The 26564-nt window shown below is 44.1% G+C and overlaps 1 protein-coding gene across 1 annotated transcript in view; it reads left to right on the top strand.

The window, feature by feature from the left end:
- PRKG2 (protein kinase cGMP-dependent 2) overlaps positions 1–26564 on the top strand; it is a 174927-nt gene that overhangs the window by 71510 nt on the left and 76853 nt on the right. Inside the window, exons 11-13 of the mRNA XM_040420449.1 lie at positions 4535–4671; positions 7127–7216; positions 7624–7765. Coding sequence (XP_040276383.1) covers positions 4535–4671; positions 7127–7216; positions 7624–7765 — 369 coding nt within the window. The remainder of the gene's footprint in view (positions 1–4534; positions 4672–7126; positions 7217–7623; positions 7766–26564) is intronic.

Genomic DNA, 26564 nt, shown 5'->3' with positions numbered 1-26564 from the left:
TTCACTGCAAGTATATTGAAAGAGACTGCAGCACTCCCAAGTCTTCAAAATTTCTGGATTTTATTCACCAAAACGTGCAACGTTTCGACCCTACATGGTCTTCTTCAAACCATGTAGGGTCAAAACGTTGCACGTTTTGGTGAAAAAAATCCAGAAGTTTTGAAGACTTGGGAGTGCTGCAGTCTCTTTCAATATTTCTAAACAATGGCGGAGCTTCAGACTGGTACCCATCACCACTGGCACCACCACCATGTCAGTCATATAATTTTCTACATAAGTGCTGCTACAAACTTTCTTAATTTTCACTCCAAGTATGCCACCACCTGCTGGTTCAGGTTCTTCTCCATGTCCTGCTGCTGGTTTCTCCAATAGGCTGGAGAAGAAACATGCTCATAAGAGACTGAAGACTAAAGCTGACAGAGCTGGTGCTGATCCTGCCCCTCCTCTCCCTCCAGCAGTCATGGCAGTGGAGCGTGAGTGCAGAGGGCCCCCCCGGTCAAACCTTCGTGAAGATGGGCGATGGCACACATATACATAGGATGTCTCTATAGTAGTTCAGTTTATCATCCCTCTCAGCAGGTGTAAAAAAGGCCCCTATTTTGTCATGGTAGGGAGGGTCTAAGATCGTGGGGATCCAGTAGGCATCCCTCGGGCCAAATTGTGATAATGCGGCTCTCACTAAGCAAGCATCTCAGCATGCATCTGGCCATTTGCACAAGGGACTCAAAGGGACTCCCTGCCTCCATCTCCACTTCATACTGGCATGGTGTGTTGGGGTCATCTGCCAGGTCTTCCTCATTGCCCTCCAGCTCCTCCTGCTGCTGTTGCTTGTGCAGATAAACCACCTATTTCTGTATATACTGTATTTCCTGGGCGTTAATGTCCTCCTCCTCCTTGTCCTCCTCCTCCGCCAGTTCAACCCCCACAGGACTCAGGTGGCCGTGAGATGTAGGCACCACATCTCCTGTCCCCTGACCAGCCAGATTTGTTAGCATCTGCTCCAGGATGTGAAGGAGTGGAATGAAATCATACGTCCCGTAGTCCTGGCGACTGACATAAAAGCGGCCTCCTCAAAAGGCCTGAGCAAACGGCAGGTGTCATGCATGAGCTGGCACTAGCTAATGTCGAAGTTACACAGGGGAGTACCCCTGTCCACCTGCATCATCAAGAAATCGTTCACGACCTTCCTCGGCTCATGCAACCGGTCCAACATGTGGGGGGTAGAGTTCCAATGTGTGGAAATGTTGCATATGAGGTGATATTAGTGAACACTATTCTGCCTTTGCAGTTCAAGGAGGGCGTGATTAGCAGGGTAAGAATGGCTGAAGTGCATACATAGTTTTTTGGTCATTTTCAAGACGTCTTGCATTTAGGTGGAAGACTTCAGGAACCGGGTTACAACCAGATTAAAGTTGTGCGCCATGCAGGGTGCATGGGTCAGCCCTCCTTGACGTCGAGCCAATAAAATGTTATTCCCGTTATCAGTAACCATGGTTCTGATCTTCAGTTGGTGAGGAAACAGTCAGGATTCGATTTCTAGGTTGATGACGCCGAGCAGTTCCTCCCTGGTGTGACTCCGTTCACCCAGGCTGGCCAGGTGCAGAACACTGTGACACCACCGTGCTCTGCATAAGTGGTAAGCTGGAGGACCACTCCGAACTATGCCTACAGTGGAGGCTTAGGACAAGGTGGAGGATGAGGAGACAGAAGGGGACATTGTCGTAGTGTTGATCGTGAATTTTTATCACGAATATTGGTACTTCGAGAATTCGCGAATATCTAGAATATAGTGCTAAATCTTCGTAATCACGAATATTCTAGATTTTTTTTTCATCAGTACCCATAATCCCTCACTGCTTCTTGCTCATGGGCCAATTAGAAGGCTGCAATATTTTTGACTTTAGGAGTAGTGTTGATTGCAAATTTTTGTATCGCAAATTTTTGTCGTAAAATCTTGTTATCGCAAATTTTCAGATTGATGATTTTCGCAATCAAGAAAATTATTACTGGAGATCACGAATTTGCGAATATTCACCCAAATATTCGCGAAATATTGCGAATTCGAATATTGCCCCTGCCGCTCATCACTGCATTGGCACCAGAATCACAGCATGAGAATGCAGGGGTGGAATTGCCATCACCTGGCCAAAGTCCTGGGGTGCCTGGGAAGGAACCACATTTACTCAGTGAGCCGTAAAGGACATATATTGTCCTTGACCATAGTTACAGCTCCACAAGTTGGTGCTGCCGTGAACTGTACCAGACACTGACAGGTTGAAGCACTGGCCCATCTTCTGCTCAACATACGTGTGCAGGGCTGGAATAGCTTTTTTAAAGAAGTAATGATGGCTTGGGACTTTCAACCTTGGCTCGGCACAAGTCATCAGTTCTCTCAAATGGGCAGAGTCAACCACATGGAAAGGGGGGAACTGTAGTACCAGCAACTTGGCTAGGAGCACGTTCAGCTTCTGTGCCGTTGGATGAGTGCATGTCTGTGATCAATTGCTGGCTAAATTAGTAACGAGGAGGAGGAGGAACATCAGGACCAGTAGATGATGGGAAGGAAACACAGCTTCCTTCTGCTGAGGTGGTGGAGCCACCTGGAGACTGCTGGAGAAGGGGTGCAGGCCACTGGGAGATGCAGTGGTTGCTGCATCAGTCTGTACCACTACATTAACAAAACAGTTTTACCAGGCCACTGTGTTGACGCAGGGCCATGGTGCCAACATTGGCACCCTGGCCTCGCCTCACCTTCTGCCCACAGATCTTACATATGACCACACTGACGTCCTTTGGCGACTTGATGAAAAATTACGGCTAGTATGACAGTTTACCCCCACCACTGCATGCTGACTGCCTGCTGCTGCCTGTATGAAACCATGCATCGCTAGTTGTTTGAGGACAGGTAGGCTCTTGAGCAGCAGACGGTCTACCCCGGGCACCTTTGGCTCCAGATCTCACACTACTGCAACCCTGCTGGCTCACGGCCATGCTTCCACCCTCCTGGCTCAGCAGGACACTGCCACCCTGCCACTCTCATGCCCCCTCAAGACCCCTCTTCACCCGGCTCCCATGTGCAATCGTTACATCATCATCATGCACCACTGTCTGCTCCTCACTTACGTCACCCTCACCAGTCTCAGGCCACGTCCCTGAGCGCTCACAACACTTGCTCCCACTGGACTCTCATTGTCGCTACTTGCGCGCCTACAGAAGGAAGCAGCGGACCTCTCCTCAAAATCTGGCCTGGGCAGTAGCTGCTGACTGTCCTCAATAAGCTCGTTCTCACTGAAAAGCAAAGCCGGCAGCATACAATGCTTCACGAGCAGAAGTTACAGAATAGGCAGGTTCAGGACATGTGGGGGCACAGAGCTTGTTCCTGGGCTATGCCAACTAAGCGTGGTGTCAGAGGAACCCACCAACTCCTTCCTGTAGGTGTCTGATGTCAGTTTGGATGATGTTAAAGACCAAGTCAACCATTCAAGGACAGCTGGATTGCTGGTCAAAACACTACATGTGGATGACACTGGCAGCTGTGGCCTGTTGCTGTGGCTACTGATACCACCCCCACCGCCCCTTCTTCTGCTGCAACTTCTCCCTATCCAAGATTCTACAATTTAAGCTGTGTTAAACACTGTCCCTAGCACTTGGCACATCTGTCCCGATGCTCAGTTCACTGTAAAATGGAGGAGACTGGGCGGGATTAGGATTTTATAGGGCAGTGACATCACAGGGGCTGGATATCTGCTGATTGGCTGGTTGCCCTGCATTATGGGTGATCTCTTGTTCCCAGGCTTCTTACTTTAATTTTGTAACACGTGTAGCCGCCATTTTAGAAAAATATCGATTACCATAAAGCGCCAGGAGATTTGGATTAGTTGCGAATCAATTTTTTCCTAAACTTTGGATCGAATTCCACTTTGGATGCTTTGATTCGCTTAACACTATTGTAGACTATACAATTCAGTAGATCTGCAGAAGAAATGCAATAAGGATGCTAACAGCTTGTCACAGACAGGCACAGGAATATTTAAGGCAGCTTTATAGGTTTAAATGGTTTTATATAAAGCTATGTATTATGTAAAGTTACAGAACCATTAGATATACTTTCTATTTCAATTCCTAGAATTCTGTCTGGAATTGCTCAACAAAGTAGAATACACAGAGTGTACCAAATTCATTATGTGGTTTATACACTTTTTGCAATTTCAAAAAGTGTTTAGAAAAAGATACATGGCTAAAAGGAGTCGAAAATGTGTGTGCAGCATAGAGTGGTGTATGAAATAAGCAACTGTGTATTTTATTTATACTTCTACATGTATAAATTTGATCACTTTACTCCATTTTTGCCAAGTTCTAAAATAATGTATTTTTTACAATGCTATCAATCTATCCCCCTATTTATCTATCTATCTATCTATATATATATATATATATATATATATATGTATGCACATATAATTTATATTATTGCATGTGTAATGAGATTATTATAAAATGTATATGGTGATACAAATAATCAGTATTTTTGTAGGTAAGAGTGAAAAATGAAAACTTAGTATTTGCTATGAAATGTATAAAGAAGAGGCACATTGTGGATAATAGACAACAAGAACATATACACTCAGAAAAGAATATTTTACAGGAAGCTCATTCCCCTTTCATAGTCAAGTAAGTATGATATAGCAATCAGTGTAAGAACAGATTGGATGATGTATAGTCATGGCCAAAAGTTTTGAGAGTGACACAAATTTTGTTTTTCACAAAGTTTGCTGCTTCAGTTTTTTTATGGAGGCAGTTTACATTAACTGCAGATTGTTATGGAGAGTGATCAGATAAATTGAAATTAATTGCAGTCATTCCTTGCCAGGAAAATTAGCTTAATCACAAAACACCCATTCCTACTGCATTTCAGCCCTGCTGCAAAACAACCTGCTAACATCATTTCAGTGATCTTCTCATTATCTCATGAGAAAGTGTTAACAAGGACAAGGCAACTGATATCACTGTCATACTGATTGAATTAGAAGAGACAACTGGTTGCTTTAAAGGGGAGGGGGTGCTTGAAATCATTGTCTTCTTCTGTTAACCATGGTTACCTCTAAGGAAACATGTGCATTCATCATTGATTTGCAGCAAAAGGGCTTCACAGGCAAGGACATTGCTGCCTATAAGAATGCACCTGAATCAACCATTTATCAGATCATCAAGAACTTCAAGGAGATAGGTTCAATAGCTATGAAGAAGGATTCAGGGGACCCAAGACAGTCCAACAAGCATCAGGACTGTCTCCTATTCAGCTACAAGATTGGGTCACCACCAGTATACTATAGAAACATCTGACAAAAAGATGTAAAAACACTGAAGCAGCAAACTTTGTGAAAACCAAAATTTGTGTCAGTCTCAAAAGTTTTTGCAGCAACTGTATGTATAACATGATTTAAGATTTTTTTTTTTCAAGTGACCAGTGGAGCACCAGTACATAAGGAATTGGCTATTGACACCATTCTGCTGGACTTTTGGGTCAGTGCTACAGTCCACAATAAAAGAGATGTTTGATAAACTTTTGTGTAGGAGAGACAATGGTAATCAGGGGCAGACATACCATTTGTACAGCCCTGTAGATTGGGGCACACTTCTATGCCTATGCACATTCCCATCCATTACTCACTCTTGAGTTGTACACCAGTAAGATATTTTCTGAAGAGCAGTAAATTAGATGTTTTATAGCAAATATCCAGTGTTATTAAATGAAAAGTTGGGAATGACAAGCTACTGCGTCATCACAAGTATTTCTGTCAGAAGAGATGGTTTGATACCACAGTTAGTAATGGGCTATACAGATTCTTTTTATAGCTCATAGTTACTGGTGGATTGGTAATCTCATATAGAGATGAGTGAACCAGTCAAGACTCGTTTCATTTGAAGTTCACAAAATTTTTGGGAAAGTCACAGAATTTTTGAAAATTTATATACGTGACGAATATTGTAGGCTAGACAACTATCCTCCGTATTTCTGGGTAAAATATATGCAAATTATCATGTCTAACATCTGCCAGCGTCAGATAGGTTTAAGAAAGCTAATTTGAATATCTTTCACAGAAACACAGGGGGGCATCGCTTGGCTTGCAATACTGTGCCTGTATACCATGGGCTCTCCTTAATGAGAAAGGGTATCTCTCTCTCCCCAAAAATTCTGGTTCATCTGAATCTGAATTTTTTGTGACATTCAGAGCAAATCCTGAACCGGTAGAACCAGTTTGCTCATCATTAATCTCAGACAAGCCCTTAAATGGCTTTAAAAAAAAAAAGACAGCTGAGGACTGTCATTGGCTGCAGCAATCACATTCTGTATCTCAGCACCAGACCAGTGCTGCTGAGAATGGACCCGGAGAAAGGGATGAGTATAACATGTTTTTTTTTTCTATTTTAAGGCTTGTCCAAGATCTTTAATTACCTTGGACAACCTCTCGAAGGCATCCATATACTGTTCTTGTACATGACCCCTCTGTTGTTGGTGTCTGCCCCTGGTGGTAATAATCCTGAAATCTCTAAAAGCCACTAGCTACTGTGATACTAAGTCAGAATAAACTAACAGCTGAGCTGGTTTACTTTTCTATACTACCAGAGGCCATTACTTGTGCTGGTTTTTACCTGTCCAGTGTCCACTATGCAGAATTGCAGACAGAACTAATGTACAATGCATGTGGAAAATCTTCCAACCCTTTCACTGTTTTCACATTTTATGTTGCAACCTTGTGCAAAGATCAAGGTGTAGAAGCATCTTAAAGACAATCGAGAGAAATAGGAGGCCCCCATAGCTAAACTTCAAGTGTCATATCAAAGGGTCTGAATACGTGTGTCCATACAAAATGTTATTTGTTCCATTTTTTTAAAATTTGCAAATATTTCAAAAACTCTGTTTTCACTTTCTCATTATGGGATATTGAGTGCAAACTGATGGGGAAAACGTGATTTTTTTAATTTTAGCACACGGCCGCAAAAGAACAAAAAGTACTGTAGTCTGAAGATTTTCCGAATGCATATTTTATCTTGTGCAATGATTGGACAATGTGCATCCTATGTATCCTTTTTCCTTACTGTTGATTAATGCAATTTTCTTTAGGTTATACCGCACTTTCAAAGACACAAAATATGTGTATATGTTGCTTGAAGTATGTCTGGGTGGAGAACTATGGAGCATCTTAAGAGACAGGTAAATCTTTCTCATAATTACACTTTAATTAATCTTAGTTACTGTGTCAATACTAAAAGTATATTATGATGAGTACATTTAAATTTTAAAATTATATTTTAATAGCTCAACATGGCAAAGTAGGAGGATGCATATATAACAGTCTACTACAATTTATATCTATCTCGGCAAGATGCCTGGGATGAAACTAACCCAGACACTTGATCAATTGGGTCGTTTACTTATTTTTATTTTTTTATTTAATTGGGAGAGTGAACAAATAGTTTTTAGGATCTGCCCAAAAATTACATTTGGAATAACCACTGTGTGGGCATTCCAAACCAAACAGTTTTCTAGCACGTGTAACGTCAAAATGATGCTGACAATTCAAAACATTTAAACTAAAAATGTCAACTTTTTTTCCGCAGAGGCAGTTTTGATGAGAGTACTGCTAAGTTCTGCATTGGATGTGTGGTTGAAGCTTTTGAGTATCTGCATCAGATCGGTGTGATGTATCGTGATTTAAAGCCAGAGAATTTACTGCTAGACAATGAAGGCTATGTCAAACTGGTAGGTTTGCAATGCCAAATGTATATAAATATGGATATTCATACTTTCTCTGCTCAGCTTTCTAGAAAAATTATACATTTCCAGTTGGGTGTACGGTATTTATTCATAAATGTGTAGGAAAAATAACAGGGACAGCATAACATGGAATTCTGAAAAAAGATGCACTGGTACTGTTGTTTTTTGGAAATACACATATTAAAAAAAAATAAAAAATAAAGTGGCACAATGACAGAGTGTGGAAGTAGCAGCAGCAGCATGAGGAGGCCGCAGAGTGGCAAGGTGACATAGTGTGTAGGTGGCAGCAGTATTAGGAGACCACAGAGTGTCACAATGACAGAGTGTGGAGGTGGCATCAGCAGCATGAGGAGGCCACAGAGTGGCAAGATAACATAGTGTTGAGGTAGCAGCAGTATCAGGAGACCACAGAGTGGCAAGGTGACATAGTGTGGAGGTGGCAGCAGCATGAGGAGACCACAAAGTGACAAGGTGACATAGTGTGGAGGTGGCAGCAGCAACAGGAGACCACAGAGTGGCAAGGAGACATAGTGTGGAGATGGCAGGAGCAGCAAGAGAAGGCCACAGAGTGGCAAGGTGACATAGTGTTGAGGTAGCACCAGCATCAGGAGACCACAGAGTGGCAATGTGACATAGTGTGGTGGTGGCAGCAGCATGAGGAGACCACACAGTGGCAAGGTGTCATAGTGTGGAGGTGGCAGCAGCATCAGGAGACTACAGAGTAGCAAGGTGAGATAGTGTGGAGGTGACAGCAGCATCAGGAGACCACAGAGTGACCTGGTGACAGAGTGGGGAGGTTGGTGGCAATAACAGTACCTGCTGACGATGGTGGTTGTAAGAAGGAGCACTTGGCATCAGATGTGTGGCATCAAGCAGGTGGCAGCATCAGAATAGTAGCTGAGGTAGGTAGCCAGAAGAAACCGGTTTCTTTTGTCAAGGTTTGGGTGAGGCAGCATGTATGATCTAATCTGATGCATCAGGCATTGGTGGATGGAAATCCTGGCTGATCCACACCTGATTCATCTTGACAAAGGTCAATCTCTCCATATTTTGGATGGCAGGGTGCACTCCAAGTATGCCACCACCTGCTGGATCAGGTTCTCTATGTCTAGCAGCTGGAGAGTAGAGATGGCCTTGCGGTTCGCCCGGCGGTCGTTTCGCCGAACATGCGAACATATGGAGATATTCGCACCTGCCATATTCTTTTACATTGTGAAGAACTTTGACCCATGACACATCCATCAGGTGGTACAGGACAGCCAAATGAGACGTTTCAGCACATGGACATACCCCCTACCTTATAAATAAACCTGATCTGGCCACCATTTTACATTCAGTGTTTTGTCAGTGTAGGGAGAGCCTTCTATGTGGAGCAGGGGTATTTACATGCAAATCAGGTGAACGGTGTAGGAATTACAACAGTTTGCATATGTGCCTCCCACTTGTTAAGGAACCAAAAGTAATGGGACAATTGGCTTCTCAGCTGTTCCATGTCAACAATCAAAAGAATACTTCATCAGAGTGAATACAGAGGGTTCACCACAAGATGTAAACCATTGGTGAGCCTCAAAAACAGGAAGGCCAGATTAGAGTTTGCCAAACGACATCTAAAAAAGCCTTCACAGTTCTGGAACAACATCCTATGGACAGATGAGACCAAGATCAACTTGTACCAGAGTGATGGGAAGAGAAGAGAATGTAGAAGGAAAGGAACTGCTCATGATCCTAAGCATACCACCTCATCAGTGAAGCATGGTGGTGGTAGTGTCATGGCGTGGGCATGTATGGCTGCCAATGGAACTGGTTCTCTTGTATTTATTGATGATGTGACTGCTGAAAAAAGCAGCAGGATGAATTCTGAAGTGTTTCGGGCAACATTATCTGTTCATATTCAGCCAAATGCTTCAGAACTCATTGGACGGCGCTTCACAGTGCAGATGGACAATGATCCAATGCATACTGCAAAAGCAACCAAAGAGTTTTTTAAGGGAAAGAAGTGGAATGTTATGCAATGGCCAAGTCAATCACCTGACCTGAATCCGATTGAGCATGCATTTCACTTGCTGAAGACAAAACTGAAGGGAAAATGCCCCAGGAACAAGCAGGAACTGAAGACAGTTGCAGTAGAGGCCCGGCAGAGCATCACCAGGGATGAAACCCAGTGTCTTGTGATGTCTATGCATTCCAGACTTCAGGCTGTAATTGACTGCAAAGAATATGCAACCAAGTATTAAAAAGTGAAAGTTTGATTTATGATTATTATTCTGTTCCATTACTTTTGGTTCCTTAACAAGTGGGAGGCACATATGCAAACTGTTGTAATTCCTACACCGTTCACCTGATTTGGATGTAAATAACCTCAAATTAAAGCTGACAGTCTGCAGTTAAAGCACATTTTGTTTGTTTCATTTCGAATCAATTGAGGTGGTGTATAGAGCCAAAAATGATAGAATTGTGTTGATGTCCCAATATTTATGGACCTGACTGTAGATCTATATAGTGATCACCTGGAAGTCAGCGGCCTAGGGGCTAGGGGCTTACTAGGGCCATTTTTATATAGGGTAAGGTTCCGGACGGGGTCGCTCTTATCAGGGCGACTGGTCTGTGGTTAGGCTATCAGGGCCAGAATAGCACCCCCTGTAGGGCAATATCAGGGACAGTTCTTTGCCCACCCTGTCCTTCAATACCACATCATCATCTAGCCCAGGGATAGATGTTTTTTGCTTTCCCTCCGGGATTAATCGATGTGCACTGGAACCCCCCGGATTGTGGTAGGACATATGGTTTCTGATTTATTGCCGCCGAGCACTTGTTATTGCCTACCACATCTATGCTTTTTGCTTAACTTTAATAATTAAATTTATTTTCATTTTGAGGGATATCTTTTCCATTCACACATCCGCAAAATTGGTCCGCATCCGTTCCGCAATTTTGCGGAACGGGTGCAGCCCCATTTATTTTCAGTGGATCCGGAATGTGCGGTCCGCAACCACATTTGTGGATCCGCATTTGCGCATCCGTGCTTCTGTTTCCGCAAAAAATATAGAACATGTCCTATTCTTGTCCGCAATTGCAGACAAGATTAGGCATTTTCTATTATAGTGCCAGCGATGTGCGGTCCGCAAATTGCCGGTGTCCGTGTTTTGTGGATCCGCAAAACACTTACGGACTTGTGAATGGACCCTCATAGTAACATTATTAACCCCTTAAGGACCGGGCTCATTTTCTCCTTAAGAACCAGGCCATTTTTTGCAAATCTGTCCAGTGTCACTTTATGTGTGAATAACTTTAAAACGCTTTTACTTATCCAGACCATTCTGAGATAGTTTTTTTGTCGCATATTGTACTTAATGACACTGGTCAAATGGAGTAAAAAAAATCTTTTTTATTTAAAAAAAAAATACCAAATTGACCAAAAATTTGGAAAAATTTGCTAATTTCCAAGTTTCAATTTCTCTACTTCTATAATACATATTAATACCGCCAATTTTTTTTATTATTTCACATTCCCCATATGTCTACTTTATGTTTGGATCATTTTGGGAATGACATTTTATTTTTTCGGGACTTACAAGGCTTAGAAGTTTAGAAGCAAATCTTGAAATTTTTCTGAAATTTTCAAAAACCCACTTTTTAAGGACCAGTTCAGGTCTGAAGTCACTTTGTGAGGCTTACATAATAGAAACCACCCAAAAATGACCCCATTCTAGAAACTACACCCCTCAAGGTATTCAAAACTGGTTTTACAAACTTTGTTAACCCTTTAGGTGTTCCACAAGAGTTATTGGCAAATGGAGATGGAATTTGAGTATTTAAATTTTTTGGCAAATTTTCCATTTAATCCATTTTTTCCAGTAACAAAGCAAGGGTTAACAGCCAAACAAAACTCAATATTTATTGCCCTGATTCTGTAGTTTGCAGAAACACCACATATGGCCATAAAATATTGTACGGTCACATGGTAGGGCATAGAGGGAAAGGTGCGCTGTGTGGTTTTTGGAAGGCAGATTTTGCTGGACTGGTTTATTTACACCATGTCCCATTTGAAGCCCCCCTGATGCACCCCTAGAGTAGAAAATCCATAAAAGTGACCCTATCTAAGAAACTACACCCCTCAAGGTATTCAAAACTGGTTTTACGAACTTTGTTAACCCTTTAGGTGTTCCACAAGAATTAATGGAAAATAGAGATAAAATTTCAAAATTTCACTTTTTGGGCAGATTTTCCATTTTAATAATTTTTTTCCAGTTACAAAGCAAGGGTTAACAGCCAAACAAAACTCCAAATTAATGTCTTTGATTCTGTAGTTTACAGAAACACCCCATATGTGGTCGTAAACTACTGTACGGGCACACGGCAGGGTGCAGAAGGAAAGGAATGCCATACGGTTTTTGGAAGGCAGATTTTGCTGGACTGTTTTTTTGACACCATGTCCCATTTGAAGCCCCCCTGATGCACCCCTAGAGTAGAAACTCCAAAAAAGTGACCCCATTTTAGAAACTAAGGTATAGGGTGGCAGTTTTGTTGGTATAATTTTAGGGTACATATGATTTTTTGTTGCTCTATATTACACTTTTTTTGAGGCAAGGTAACAAGAAATAGCTGTTTTGGCACCGTTTTTATTTTTTGTTATTTACAACATTCATCTGACAGGTTAGATCATGTGGTATTTTTATAGAGCAGGTTGTCACAGACGCGACAATACCAAATATGACTACTTTTTTGGGTTGTTTGTTTCAGTTTTACATAACAAAGCATTTAAAAAAAAAAAAGATTCTTTAGTGTCTTCACATTCTGAAAGCCATAGTTTTATTTATTTTTTGGGCAACTGTCTTGTATAGGGGCTCATTTTTTTCGGGATGAGATGTCGGTTTGATTGCCACTATTTTGGGGTGCGTATGACTTTTTGATCGCTTGCTATTACACTTTTTGTGATGTAAGGTGACAAAAAAAGGCTTTTTTTACACCATTTTTTTTTTTTTTACTGTATTCACCTGAGGGGTTAGGTCATGTGATATTTTTATATAGCATGTTATTACGGACGCTGAGATACCTAATATGTATACTTTTTTTTTTATTTATGTAAGTTTTACACAATGATTTCATTTTTGAAACAAAAAAAAATCATGTTTTAGTGTCTCCATAGTCTGAGAGCTATAGTTTTTTCAGTTTTTGGGCGATTATCTTAGGTAGGGTCTCATTTTTTGCAGGATGAGATGACGGTTTGATTGGCACTATTTTGGGGTGTGTATGACTTTTTGATCGCTTGCTATTACACTTTTTGTGATCATAAGGTGACAAAAAATTGCCTTTTTTACAATTTTTTTTTTTTACGGTATTTACCTGAGGGTTTAGGTCATGTGATATTTTTATAGAGCAGGTTAATACGGACGCGGCGATACCTAATATATATACTTTTTCTTTATTTATGTAAGTTTTACACAATAATATCATTTTTGAAACGAAAAAAAAATCATGTTTTAGTGTCTCAATATTCTGAGAGCCATAGTTTTTTCAGTTTTTGGGCGATTATCTTAGGTAGGGTCTCAATTTTTGCGGGATGAGATTACGGTTTGATTGGCACTATTTTGGGGTGAGTATGACTTTTTGATCGCTTGCTATTACACTTTTTGTGTTGTAAGGTGACAAAAAAAAAATTGTGTTTTAGTGTCTCAATATTCTGAGAGCCATTCGCAAATTCGATTAATACATCTGGTATGTCACTGTCCATGTTGTGGGACTATTTGTGCACTTCTAGTAATTATTTCTTAGCTGCAAATATGAGCTGAAGGTTTTTCAGGTTCGCCTGCAATTAAAATGAATGGGACCCGCCGCGAACCGTCCCGGCAGATGTACTGCTCCTGATACCACCCTCCCCCCCCCCCGCAGCAGCCATGGCAGTGGAATGTGAGCACAGAGGTCAGATGATCTGAGAGAGGATGGACGATGGCGCAGATAGGCAGCAGCCAACTGACTACATAGGATGTCTCTGTAGTAGTTCAGTTGGTCCTCCCTCTCGGCGGGTGTAAAAAAAGGCCCTTATTTTGAACCGGTAGCGAGGGTCTAACATGGTGGAGAGCCAGTAGTCATCCCTCTGCCGAATGGTGACAATTCGGCTGTCACTACGCAAGCAAGTGAGCATGCATCGGGCCATTTGCGCAAGTGACTCGGAGGGACTCCCTGCCTCCATCTCCACTGCATACTGCCACAGTGTGTCTGGGTCATCTGTCTCGTCTTCCTCATCTCCCTCTTACTCCTCTGACTGCTCCTGCTCCCCCTCTCCTTTCACTTGTGTAGGAAAACCACCCATTTCTCTACACATTGCTTATGCTCCAATGTCCTCCCCCTCCTCCAGTTCAGCCCCCACAGGGCTCATGTGGCCGTGAGATATAGGCACCACGTCTCTAGTCCCCTGACCAGCCAGATTTACCAGAATCTTTTCCAGGATATGAATCAGTAGAATGACGTTGTTCATCCCGTTGTCCTGGCGACTGACAAATAAAGTGGCCTCCTCAAAGGGCACGAGCAAACAGCAGGTATCACGCATGAGCTGCCACTGGCTAACATCGAAGTTACACAGGGGAGTACCTCTGCCCGCCTGTATCATCAAGAAATCATTTATGGCCTTTCTCTGTTCGTATAGTCGGTCCAACATATGGAGGGTGGAATTCCAGCGGGTGGAAACATCGCATATTAGCCTATGTTGTTGGATGCCGTTCTGCCGCTGCAGCTCAAGGAGGGTGTGCATTGCGGTGTATGAGTGGCTGAAGTGCATGCAAAGTTTACTGGCCATTTTTAGGATGTCTTGCAGATGGGTGGAAGACTTCAGGAAAAGCTTGACGACCAGATTAAACACGTGTGCCATGCAGGGTGCATGGCTCAGCCCTCCTTGACGCAGTGCCGACACAATGTTCTTCATGTTGTCGGTCACCATGGTTACGATTTAGAGTTGACGAGAAAGCCAGGATTCGATTTCTTGACGAAGGACACAGAGCAGTTCCTCCCCTGTGTGACTCCGTTCGCCCAGGGAAAATAGGTGCAGAACACCGTGACACTGCCGTGCCCTGCACATGTGGTATGCTGGAGGGGCACTGTGACTTGTCCCTGCAGTGGAGGCTGAGGACATGGTGGAGGATGAGGAGGCAGAGGCGGCCATTGTCGCAGGACCAACGGCGTGACAATGTGGATGCGGAAGCTGCATGACCTGGCCAAGTTGCTGGTGTGGCTGTGCAGGAAACACATTCACCCAGTGGGCCGTAAAGGACATGTATTGTCCCTGACCGTAATTACAGCTCCACATGTCGGCGCTGCCGTGCACATTGGCAGACACCGACAGACTTAATGACTGACCCACCTTCTGTTCTACGTATCTGTGCAGGGCTGGTACTGCCTTTTTCACAAAGAAATGACGGCTTGGGACTATCCACCTCAGCTCGGCACAAGCCATCAGTTCTCTGAAAGGTGCAGAGTCCACCACTTGGAAAGGGAGGGACTGCAGTACCAGCAACTTGGCCAGGAGCACATTCAGCTTCTGTGCCATTGGATGAGTGTCCGCATACTGTTGTCTCTTGGCAATCACTTTGGTGATAGATTGCTGATGGAATGACTGACTAGGAGGAGGAGGAGCAGGAGCATCAGGACCAGCAGATGATGGGAAGGACAGACAGCTCCCTTCAGCTGAGGTGGTGGGGCCTTGACTGCCTGAAATCGGGTGCATGCCACTGGGTGATGCAGCGGTTGCTGCGGCAGGCTGGACCACCACATTGGAGCCACGGTTCTTCCTCTCCACTTTATGGTGACGCTGCATATGTTGACACAGGCCCATGGCACCCTGGCCATGCTTCACCTTCTGCCCACAGATTCAACAAATGGCAATGTTCACCTCCCCCGGCGGCTTAACAAAAGACTGCCACACCGCCGAGTAGGTAATTTTACCCCCAACACTCCCCACTGACTGCCTGCTACTGCCACTGCCTCCGTGAACCCCTGCACCACTATTTTCCGGGTCGGCTCCTGCGAAGCGGGTGGTCTACCTCAGGCACGTTTGGCTCCCGACATCCCACTGCTGCCACCCTGCTTTCTCCTTGCCACACTACCGACTTGCTGGCTCCATCGCTGCCTCACGGGCAAGCTGCCACCCTCTTCTCCCGATGATGATGAAGCCACTTCATCATCTGGCTCCTAATTGCGATCGGCTACGTCATCATCGAGTACTGTCTGCACGTCATTGATGTCCTCCTCAACAGGCTCTGAGCCAGGAGCCTTACCGCTCACAACACCAGCTCCCACGCCACTCTTCTCATCACTACTTGCCTGCCTACCGGAGGAAGTGGCGGATGTCTCCTCCGGATCTTGGCTGGGCAGTAGCTGCTGACTGTCCTCTAGTAGCTCGTCCCCGCTGTATAGTGGAGCTGAGCCCACAGCATATAGTACTTTTCTGGCTGAGGGAACAGAAAAGGACAAAGGCAGGTTGAGGACAGGTGAAGGCACAGGGCCTGCTCCCGGGCCATGCCAACTAAGGGTTGTGTCTGACGAACCCACCGACTCTTGGCTGGGGGTGTCTGATGTCTCTTGTGACAAAGTCGAAGATTGAGTCAACCATTTAAGAACCGCTGGGTTGCTGGTGCTAGCTGACACTGGGAGCTCAGGCCTCTCGAATTGACCCCTGTTGCCATGCCCCATTACTCTGCTGAGACCTGTGCCTGCACTAGAAACATTTAGGCCTGTGCCCCTCCCATTTGCAGGGCCTGTCACTTCTCTGTCTGACATACTGTTAGATCAAATAAGTAAATAAAAAGGAAATTAATACTTGCGAAAAAGGGCTGTAATTTTCTCACTTCACCACACAACGGTTAATAAGCCCCTTTTTCCCCCCACTAATACATGCCAAAAAGGGCTTTAATTTTCTCACATCATCACACAACAGCTAATAAGGCCCTCCCCCCCCCCCCCCCACTAATACACGACAAAAAAAGGTTTTAGAAGTTTTTGCTGCCACTAATACACGCCAAAAAAAGGCTTTAGAACATACAACTGCTGCCGTGAACGGCAAATAATATATTTTTTTCATGCCACTAATACACGCCAAAAAGTGCTGTAATTTTCTCACTTCAACACACAACGGCTAATAAGCCCTTTTTTCCCCCCACTAATACATGACAGAAATAGGCTTTAGAACAGATATATATAACTGCAACGCACAAGTGCTAATAAGACCCCAAAAACAAGAACGGTTTGCTGGAATTACGGAGGTATTGCAAACCTGAAAGGAGCAGCAGTTTAACAGCAATTTGGATCCACAGTCAGTGCAGCAAGGTGTATTAGGATTGTTCCTATTACCCAGGCTGTAAACACCCCTATTGAACCCTGTACTGCTTCAATACTGTGTAATAATTCCTCCTTATTCTTTCCCTACACTTCTAATGCTCTTTCCCTGAACTTCTATTGAGCAAAATATAAGTTTTGAAGTCTTTCCTAGCACTGTCCCAAGCGCCTGCTAACACCTCTCCCTGCACTAAGTATGCTGGAAAATGTCTGAATCCAAGATGGCTAAGGCTATTTATAGTGCTATGACATCACAGGGCTGGCTGGCTGCTGATTGGCTACATGCATGGCATTCTGGGTGATCCCTCTTTCCCAGAGTTCCTTGCTCAATGTCCTAACATGTGCAGCAGCCATTTTAGGAAAAAGTGTGATTCGTTACCACAAAGTGTGAGGAAATTTGGATTCGTCAGCTTCGATTCGCTCATCTCTACCCACGACCCTTGGGGCCTAATGAAGACCTCCATATCTATCATGTATATATGCCTATTTAGTCCCAGAGCCAATGCCTAATAGGCCTCCTCTTGATATAACACTGGCAGGCATACTGCAGTAATGCAGGTTATGTAAGAAATCAGTTGCACATTCAAATTCCAAATAAAGTGTTTTATCCATTCTGTGCCTTTAGTATTACAGACAGGTGTAATTTATCACCATCAAAATCACTGTGCAGTGCGCCAAGATTCATAGCTAATCCCTTCTGTTAAACAAAAAGAAAAGCATACAGCTCCCTTCAGTAAAGCCAAAAACCTGTGCATGCCCCTGCAGGATCTGTGTCCAAACAGCTCCTTAGTGGAACAAAATAAAGAAATGGAGGCAGTGCCAATAAAGTAGTAGAGAATTTTTATTTATTTTAATGCATGTTGCGGCAGTCCAAATACATGCTTTTTAATCCCTTCTGTTAGCAGTAGATTTACTGTGCATAATTATTACAAGTCAGTGTTAGCGTCAGGTCGAATTTATCGCTGTGGACTTAACCGAGCTGTGCCCCAAGATTCAAGTGGTGACTCCATGACAGAGTGGGAAGGGTGGCAGCAGCAGTGGCAGTAACGGTGACAATAGTGGGCCCATAAAAAAGTGGGAATGGGAGCCAACAGCAGTGTCAGTAACAGGGACAATAGTGAACCCATGACAGAGTGGGAAGGAGGGCTAACAGCATTGGCAGTGACAATAGTGGCCTCATGACAGAGTGGGAAGGGGGAGCAACAGCAGTGGCATACAGCACAAGATGGTGGAAGATCACAGTATTAGCAGAACCCAACAAAAGCAGTGTGATAGCAAGACCCAGTGGCATGCATATACTTTTTAAAATGTAACATAAACATATCAGTAGGCCAAGAAGCCCCACAGTAGGAATGGCAGTATGGCCCATGACAAACTCGGCTAGTTGCGGCCACACTTCAAGTTTGCGTGCCAAGTAGTCCAGGGGATCTTGGATCATTGGTGACAGGGTGCAATCCAAGAATGCCACCACCTGCTGGTTGAGGTTCTGCTGGATGTCCCACTGCTGCTGAGTGTTTTTTTCAGTAGGCGGGTGAAGAAAACTGCTCATTAGAGACTCCAGACTAAAGTTGCTGCATATGAAGCTGGTGCTGCTCCTGCCCACCCCCTCCAGTCATGGCAGTGGAGCATGAGTGCAGAGGGTCCCCCCGTCAAATCTTCCTGAGGACTGGTGATTGCACTCGTAGGCAGTGACCAGACAACTATAAAGCATGTCTCTATAGTAGTCTATTTTTGCACCCCTCTCAAAAGGTATAAAAAAATTTCCCCTTTTTTGACCTGTAGCGAGGGTCTAACAATGTGGATAGTCGGTAGTCATCCCTGAATCCTGACAATGCGGCTGTCACTACACAAACATGACAGCATGCATCTGGCCATTTGCATAAGGGACTCGGAGGGCCTCTCTGCCTCCATCTCCACTACATACTGCTACGGTCTGTCAGGGTCATCTGTGTCATTCTTGTCCTTGCCCTCCAGCTCCTCCTGCTCCTCTCCTGTCAATTGGGTAGATAAACCACCTACTTGTGTATAAAATTCCTGGACATTTATGTCCTCATCCTCCTCCTCTGCCAGTTCATCCTCCTCATGGCTCAGGTGGCCATGAGATGTATGTGCCATGTCTTCTGTCACCTCGCCAATCAGATTTGTCAGCATCCCCTCCCGGACGAGAAGGAATAGAATTATATCATTCATCCCGTAGTTTTGCCAACTGACAAATAAAGGGGCCTCCTCAAACGGCCTAAGCAAACGGCACATTTCACGCATACGCTGCCACTGGCTAACATGGAAGTTACAACAGAAAGACCTGTCCATCTGCAGCATTAAGAAATCATTGACCGCCTTCCTCTGCTCATACAGGTGGTCTAACATATGGAGCATGAAGTTCCAATGGGTGGAAACGTTGCATATCAGGCGATCTTGGGGGTGAGTATTTTGCTTTTGCAGCTCAAAGAGGGCGTGTTTTGCATGGTACGAGTGGCTGAAGTGCATGCACAGTTCCTGGACATTTTTAACAGCTCTTCCAGTTCAGTGGAAGACTTGAGGAACCTGGTGACAACGAGATTGAAGACGTGTGCCATGCAGGGAGCATGGGTCAGCCCTCCCTGACGCAGTGCAGACAAAATGTTCTTCTCGTTATCAGTAGCCATGGTTCCTATCTCCAGTTGGCGAGGAGACTACCAGTATTTAATTTCTTTATTAATGACGTCGAGCAGTTCCTCCCCAGTGTGGCTCTGTTCACCAAGGCTGAACTGGTGCAGAACCACGTGACAACGCCTAGCTTTGCATTGGTGATATGCTGGGGATCACTGTGAACTGTGCCTAGAGGGGAGGTTGGAGGATAAGGAGGCAGAGGAGGACATTGGCGCAGAAATCCCAGCATTACAACACAGAGGCGGTATTGCCATCACCTGGCCAAGTTGCTGGTGTGCCTGGGCCGAAACCACATTTACCCAGTGGGGTGTGAAGAACATATATTGTTCTTGACCATAGTTAAACTCCATACGTCAGCGCTGGTGTAAACCCCGACACGAGAGGCCCAATAACTGGCTCACCTTCTGCTCAATGTACGTGTGCAGGGCTTGTACAGCTTTTTTGGGAAAGTAATGTCGGCTTGGGACTCTACAACTTGGGCACAAGCCATCATTTTTCCGAACTGTGCAGAGTCAACTACATGGAAAAGGCGGGACAGTAGTGCCATCAACTTGGCCAGGTGCACGTTCAGCTTCTGCGCCGTTAGATGAGTACACACATACTGTTGTCTTTTTGCAATCGCCTCGGTGATCTATTGCTATTAAATAGTGATGAGCGGGAGGTGCCATATTCGATTTTGCGATATTTCGCGAATAATCGATTGAATATTCGTCTTATATTCGTCAAAATCGAATATTCTATTTATCGCAAATAATATGCGATTTTAATTATCGCGTATTGCGATTATTTTTTAACTGTATAAGGCAACTTTCCTATTGGTTGGCTATGGCTATTGGCTAATATGTGTATTTTACGAATATTCGCTATATTGCTATATATTTTTGTTTTAGAATGTGACGAATATAGACGGGGACGCTTGTCGGGGAGGAGTATGCCAAAGTGTAATAACAGTACAGATTGAAAAAAAAAAAAAGACGAATATTCTGAATAACGAATATATTCGCTATATTGCTATAACTTCGTTTTTTAGAATATTCGTCATATTCTAAAAATCGAAGTTATAGCAATGTAGCGAATATTCGTAAAATACACATATAGACTGCAATTTAACTAATATAGTGCTATAATCTTTTTTATATAGTCTAATTTTTTTGTCTCTTCTGAACTTCAGATTTGGAAAAAATGTACACTATTAAAAAAAAAATACTATAGCACTATATTAGCTAAATTGCAGTCTATATGTGTATTTTACGACTATTCGCTATATTGCTATATTTTTTTTTCAATGTGTACTGTTATTCCACTTTGGCATACTCCTCCCCAACAAGCGTCCTCGTCTCAGGGAAAACTCAGATCCGATGGTATTTTCCAACCTACATGCGTTCCCATGGTGACGGGGACGCTTGTCGGGGAGGAGTATGCGAACAACTGTACAGATTGGGAAAAAAAAAGGCGAATATTCTAAATAACGAATATATTCCCTATATTGCTATATATTAGTTTTTTAGAATATTCGTCATTTTTTTTCCATATAAAAAACATTGACGTTGATGGGAAGGTATGACAGCTTCCTTCTGTTGAAGTTGACACGCCCTGACTGCTCAAGAGTGGGTGCGTGCCGGTGGGAAATGTAGCGGTTGTGGCATCAGGCCGTGAGACTAAATGAGTGGCACGGTTGTCCCATGCTACTTTATGGTTACGCTCCATGTGTTGATGTGCCAACATTAGCATCCTGGCCACGCCTCACCATCTGCCCACACATCCTGCATACCACCACACTGATGTCCCCCAGTGACTTAGTGAAAATTACCACACAAGAGAGTATTGCATTTTCCCTCCACCACTACGTAATGCCTGCCTATCGCTGCTTTTATGAACCTGTGCACTGCTAGTGTGTTCCTAACAGGTAGTCTCCTGAGTAGCATACGGTGTACCCCTCCTGCATTTGGCTGCAGATCTCCTACTGCTTCCACCCTGCTGTCTCACAGGCATGCTGCCACCCTTACCCCCTGATGATGACGATGCCCTCTCTTCACTCGGCTCCCAGATGTGATCGGCTACATCATCATCTACATCTGTTTGGTCATCACTTATGTCACCCTCACTTGTCTCTTGTGCACATCCCTGACCTCTCGCAACATGTGCTCTCACCTGACTGTCATCATTGGTAGTTGCATGCCTATAGGAGTCCGCAGTAGACCACCAAGTCTGTGCTGGCCTGCAACTGCTGACTGTCCTAACAAAGCTCATCCTCCCTGAAAAGCAGAGCAGAGTTGGGGGCATACATTACCTGACTAGAAGAAGGAGCAGCAAAAGCAAGAGGCAGGTTCAGGACAGGTTAGGGCACAGAGGCAGTTCCTGGGCTATGCCTACTAAGCGTGGTGTCAGAGGAACCCACCGATTCCTGGCTGTGTGCATCTGTTGTTACTTGAGATCATGTTGAAGAGCGAGTCAACCATTCCAGTACAGCTGGATGACAGTGGCAGCTCTGGCCTGTTGCTGAGGCTGTTACCACCCCCTTCTTCTGCTGCTACTTGTGCTGGCTACAGCAACATTTTTGCCACAGCCCGTTCCTTTAGAGGGCCCAGGCAACTGTCTGTTGGCCATAGTGTACAGTAACTGTATCAGTAATGTAACAGATTAACTATGAATGTGGCAGCAGTTGGACAAGATGCATGTGGTGATATATCAGACCGCCCTTTAATACTGAGTCTGAGGCACAGTAAGTCTATGTATAAAATAACAGATTAACTATGAATGTCACAGCAGTTGAACATGATGTATGCAGTGATATATTAGACTGCCCTTTTACACTGAGTTGATGCACAGTAAGTCTATGAGTAAAATAACAGATTAACTGTAAATGTTTGAGCAGTTGAACAAGATGCACGTGGTGATATATTAGACCGCCCTTTAACCCCTTCACGCAACATCACGCACATGTAAGTGGGGGAATGTGGTGCCTCACCGCATCCCCACGTGCATGTACGTGATTGGCTTTCTCTGTCAGCGCAGGGAGCGAAGCGCTGAAGGTTCAGTGAAGCCGACTTGCTGGGGTTGCTAGGCAACCAGAGAAGCCGACAGGAACTGTATCGGAGCTCTGACCCGCCCGCGATCGCTGTGATTGGTCCATTACTGCAGAGGGACCAATCGCAGCGCATCGGGGCAGGTAACGGCTGACATCTGCGATGCGATGTCAGCCGTTTAACTCTTTCCATACAGCTGTATGGAAAAGGTTAACAGCTCAGGGAGCTCCCTCCCTCTCCCATCGGGGGGCTGCTGTGCCTTTGCAGCCTTTGCCGCCCTTTAATACTGAGTCTGAGGCACAGTAAGTCTATGTATAAAATAACAGATTAACTATGAATGTCACAGCAGTTGAACATGATGTATGCAGTGATATATTAGACTGCCCTTTTACACTGAGTTTGATGCACAATAAGTCTATGAGTAAAATAACAGATTAACTGTAAATGTTTGAGCAGTTGAACAAGATGCACGTGGTGATATATTAGACCGCCCTTTAACCCCTTCACGCAACATCACGTACATGTACGTGGGGGAATGTGGTGCCTCACCGCATCCCCGCGTGCATGTACGTGATCGGCTTTCTCTGTCAGCGCAGGGAGCGAAGCGCTGAAGGTTCAGTGAAGCCAGCGTGCTGGGGTTGCTAGGCAACCAGAGAAGCCGACAGGAACTGTATCGGAGCTCTGACCCGCCCGCGATCGCTGTGATTGGTCCATTACTGCAGAGGGACCAATCGCAGCGCATCGGGGCAGGTAAGGGGGGGTTAGGGAGGGACTATGTGCTTTTCCTTCTCTGATCGCCCCAATTCCTGTCAGGGAAGCGATCAGAGAAGGAGAGAGTGTGAAAATCTTCCCGACCTATGATGAGTATACTCGTCATGGAGCACTGCTACTTAGCGCGCCATGATGAGTATACACGTCATGGCATTCAACTGTCACCATGTCTGCAGACATGGTGACAGCGCTGAGATCCCGGCTGTTACACACATCCAGGCACCTTGGGTCAATGCCGAGGGGGGTCCTGTGACCCCCCCCTATCGGCGATCGCTGCAAACCGCAGGTCAATTCAGACCTGCGGTTTGTAGCGCTTTCTGCAGTTTCTGATCCCCGCGGTCCCTGACTGCGGGGATCAGAAACTTTAGTATGTCCAAAATAAAGATTTTTCACCCCCCCCCTGCACCCCTGAATGATATTATGTGGGCGGGTGGTGCAGGGGGGGTGTCGCAGGCGGTGCTGGAGGTGCGGTAAGGTGCGGGAGGCGGGCGATGCGGTAGGCGGGATCGCGATCCCCCGCCCCCCTCCCCTTGAATGATTGTTGGCGTCTAGTGGGTATACCAGGGTGCCAGCACATTGCTGACACCCTGGTATAAACGGCTGACATCTGCGATGCGATGTCAGCCGTTTAACCCTTTCCATACAGCGGTCCGTACGGACCGCTGTATGGAAAAGGTTAACAGCTCAGGGAGCTCCCTCCCTCTCCCATCGGGGGGCTGCTGTGCCTTTGCAGCCCCCCGATGGGAGAGGGAGAGAGCCCCCAGACAGCCCCCCGACAGCCCCGTCCTTACCCTTCCCTGTCTGCGCAGTTCTGACCAGTACTGAGCAGACGGGGAAGGTTCCCATGGCAACAGGACGCCTCTCAGGCATCCTGCTGTCCATGGTGCTGAACAGATCTGTGCTAAAAGGCATAGATCTGTTCAGACAAGTGTAAAATACAGTACAGTACAATATATATTGTACTGTACTGTATTATACAGACATCAGACCCACTGGATCTTCAAGAACCAAGTGGGTCTGGGTCAAAAAAAAAGTGAAAAAAAGTGAAAAAAGTAAAGTTTAAAAAAAACACATTTATCACTGAATAAAAATGTAAAAAATAAAATACACTACACATATTAGGTATCGCCGCATCCGTAACGACCTGATATATAAAACGGTCATGTTACTTTCCCCGCACGGTGAACGCCATAAAAATAAAAAAATAAAAACTATGAGGAAATTGAAATTTTGCCCACCTTACTTCCCAAAAAAGGTAATAAAAGTGATCAAAAAAGTCGCATGTACGCCAAAAAAAGTACCAATCAAACCGTCACCTCATCTCAAAGGTGGACATATTAGGCATTGCCATGTCCATAAGAACCTGATCTATAAAAATACCACATGACCTAACCACTCAGGTGAACACTGTAAAAAAAATTAAGTAAAAACGGTGTCAAAAAAGCTATTTTTTGTTACCTTACATCACAAAAAGTGTAATAGCAAGCGATCAAAAAGTCATATGCACCCCAAAATAGTGCCAATCTAACCGTCATCTCATCCCGTAAAAATGATACCCAACCTGAGACAATCGCCAAAAAACTGAAAAAACTATGGCTCTCAGACTATGGAGACACTAAAACATGTTTTTTTTTTGTGTCAAAAATGATATTATTGTGTAAAACCTAAATAAATAAAAAAGTATACATATTAGGTATCGTCACGTCCGTAAGAACCTGCTCTATAAAAATAGCACATGATCTAACCTGTCAGATGAACGTTGTAAATAATAAAAAATAAAAACAGTGCCAAAACAGCTATTTTTTGGCAAATTTTCCATTTTAATCCATTTTTTCCCATAACAAAGAAAGGGTTAAAGCCAAACAAAACTCAATATTTATTGCCCTGATTCTGTAGTTTATAGAAATGCCCCATATGTGGTCGTAAACTGCTGTATGGCCACACGGCAGGGCGCAGAAGGAAAGGAGCGCCATATGGTTTTTGGAAGGCAGTTTTTGCTGGACTGGTTTTTTGACACCATGTCCCATTTGAAGCACCCCCCCCCCCCGATGCACCCCTAGAGTATAAACTCAAAAAAATTACCCCATTTTGGAAACTACACCCCTTAAGGTATTCAAAACTGATTTTACAAACATTGTTAACCCTTTAAGTGTTCCACAAGAGTTAATGGCAAATGGAGATGAAATTTCTGAATTTCTATTTTTTGTTACTTTGCCTCACAAAAAGTGTAATATAGAGCAACCAAAAATCATATGTACCCTAAAATAGTACCAACAAAACTGGAAGTTTCCAAAATGGGGCCACTTTTTTGGAGTTTCTAACCTAGGGGTGCATCAGGGGGCTTTAAATGGGACATGGTGTCTAAAAACAATCCAGCAAAATCTGCCTTCCAGAAACCATATGGCGCACCTTTCCTTCTGCGCCCTGCCGTGTGCCCGTACAGCAGTTTACGACCACATATGGGGTGTTTCTGTAAACTACAGAATCAGGGCCATAAATAATGAGTTTTGTTTGGCTGTTAACCCTTGCTTTGTTACTGGAAAAAAAATATTAAAATGGAAAATCTGCCGATAAAGTGAAATTTTGAAATTGTATCTCTATTTTCCATTAATTCTTGTGGAACACCTAAAGGGTTAACAACGTTTGTAAAATCTGTTTTGAATACCTTGAGGGGTGTAGTTTCTTAGATGGGGTCACTTTTATGGAGTTTCTACTCAAGGGGTACATCAGGGTGGCTTCAAATGGGACATGGTGTCAAAAAAACCAGTCCTGCAAAATCTACAGAATCAGGGCCATAAATAATGAGTTTTGTTTGGCTGTTAACCCTTGCTTTGTTACTGGAAAAAATGGATTAAAATTGTAAATTTGCAAAAAAATTGAAATTCAGAAATTTTATCTCCATTTGCAAATAACTATTGTGGAACACATAAATGGTTAACAAAGTTTGTAAAATCAGTTTTGAATACCTTGAGGGGTGTAGATTCCAAAATGGGGTCTTTTTTGGGTGTAAGCCT

This window comes from Bufo bufo, chromosome 2, assembly GCF_905171765.1.
Source record: "Bufo bufo chromosome 2, aBufBuf1.1, whole genome shotgun sequence".
Classification (NCBI taxonomy): domain Eukaryota; kingdom Metazoa; phylum Chordata; class Amphibia; order Anura; family Bufonidae; genus Bufo; species Bufo bufo.
This window is presented reverse-complemented; position numbering and strand designations above follow the sequence as displayed.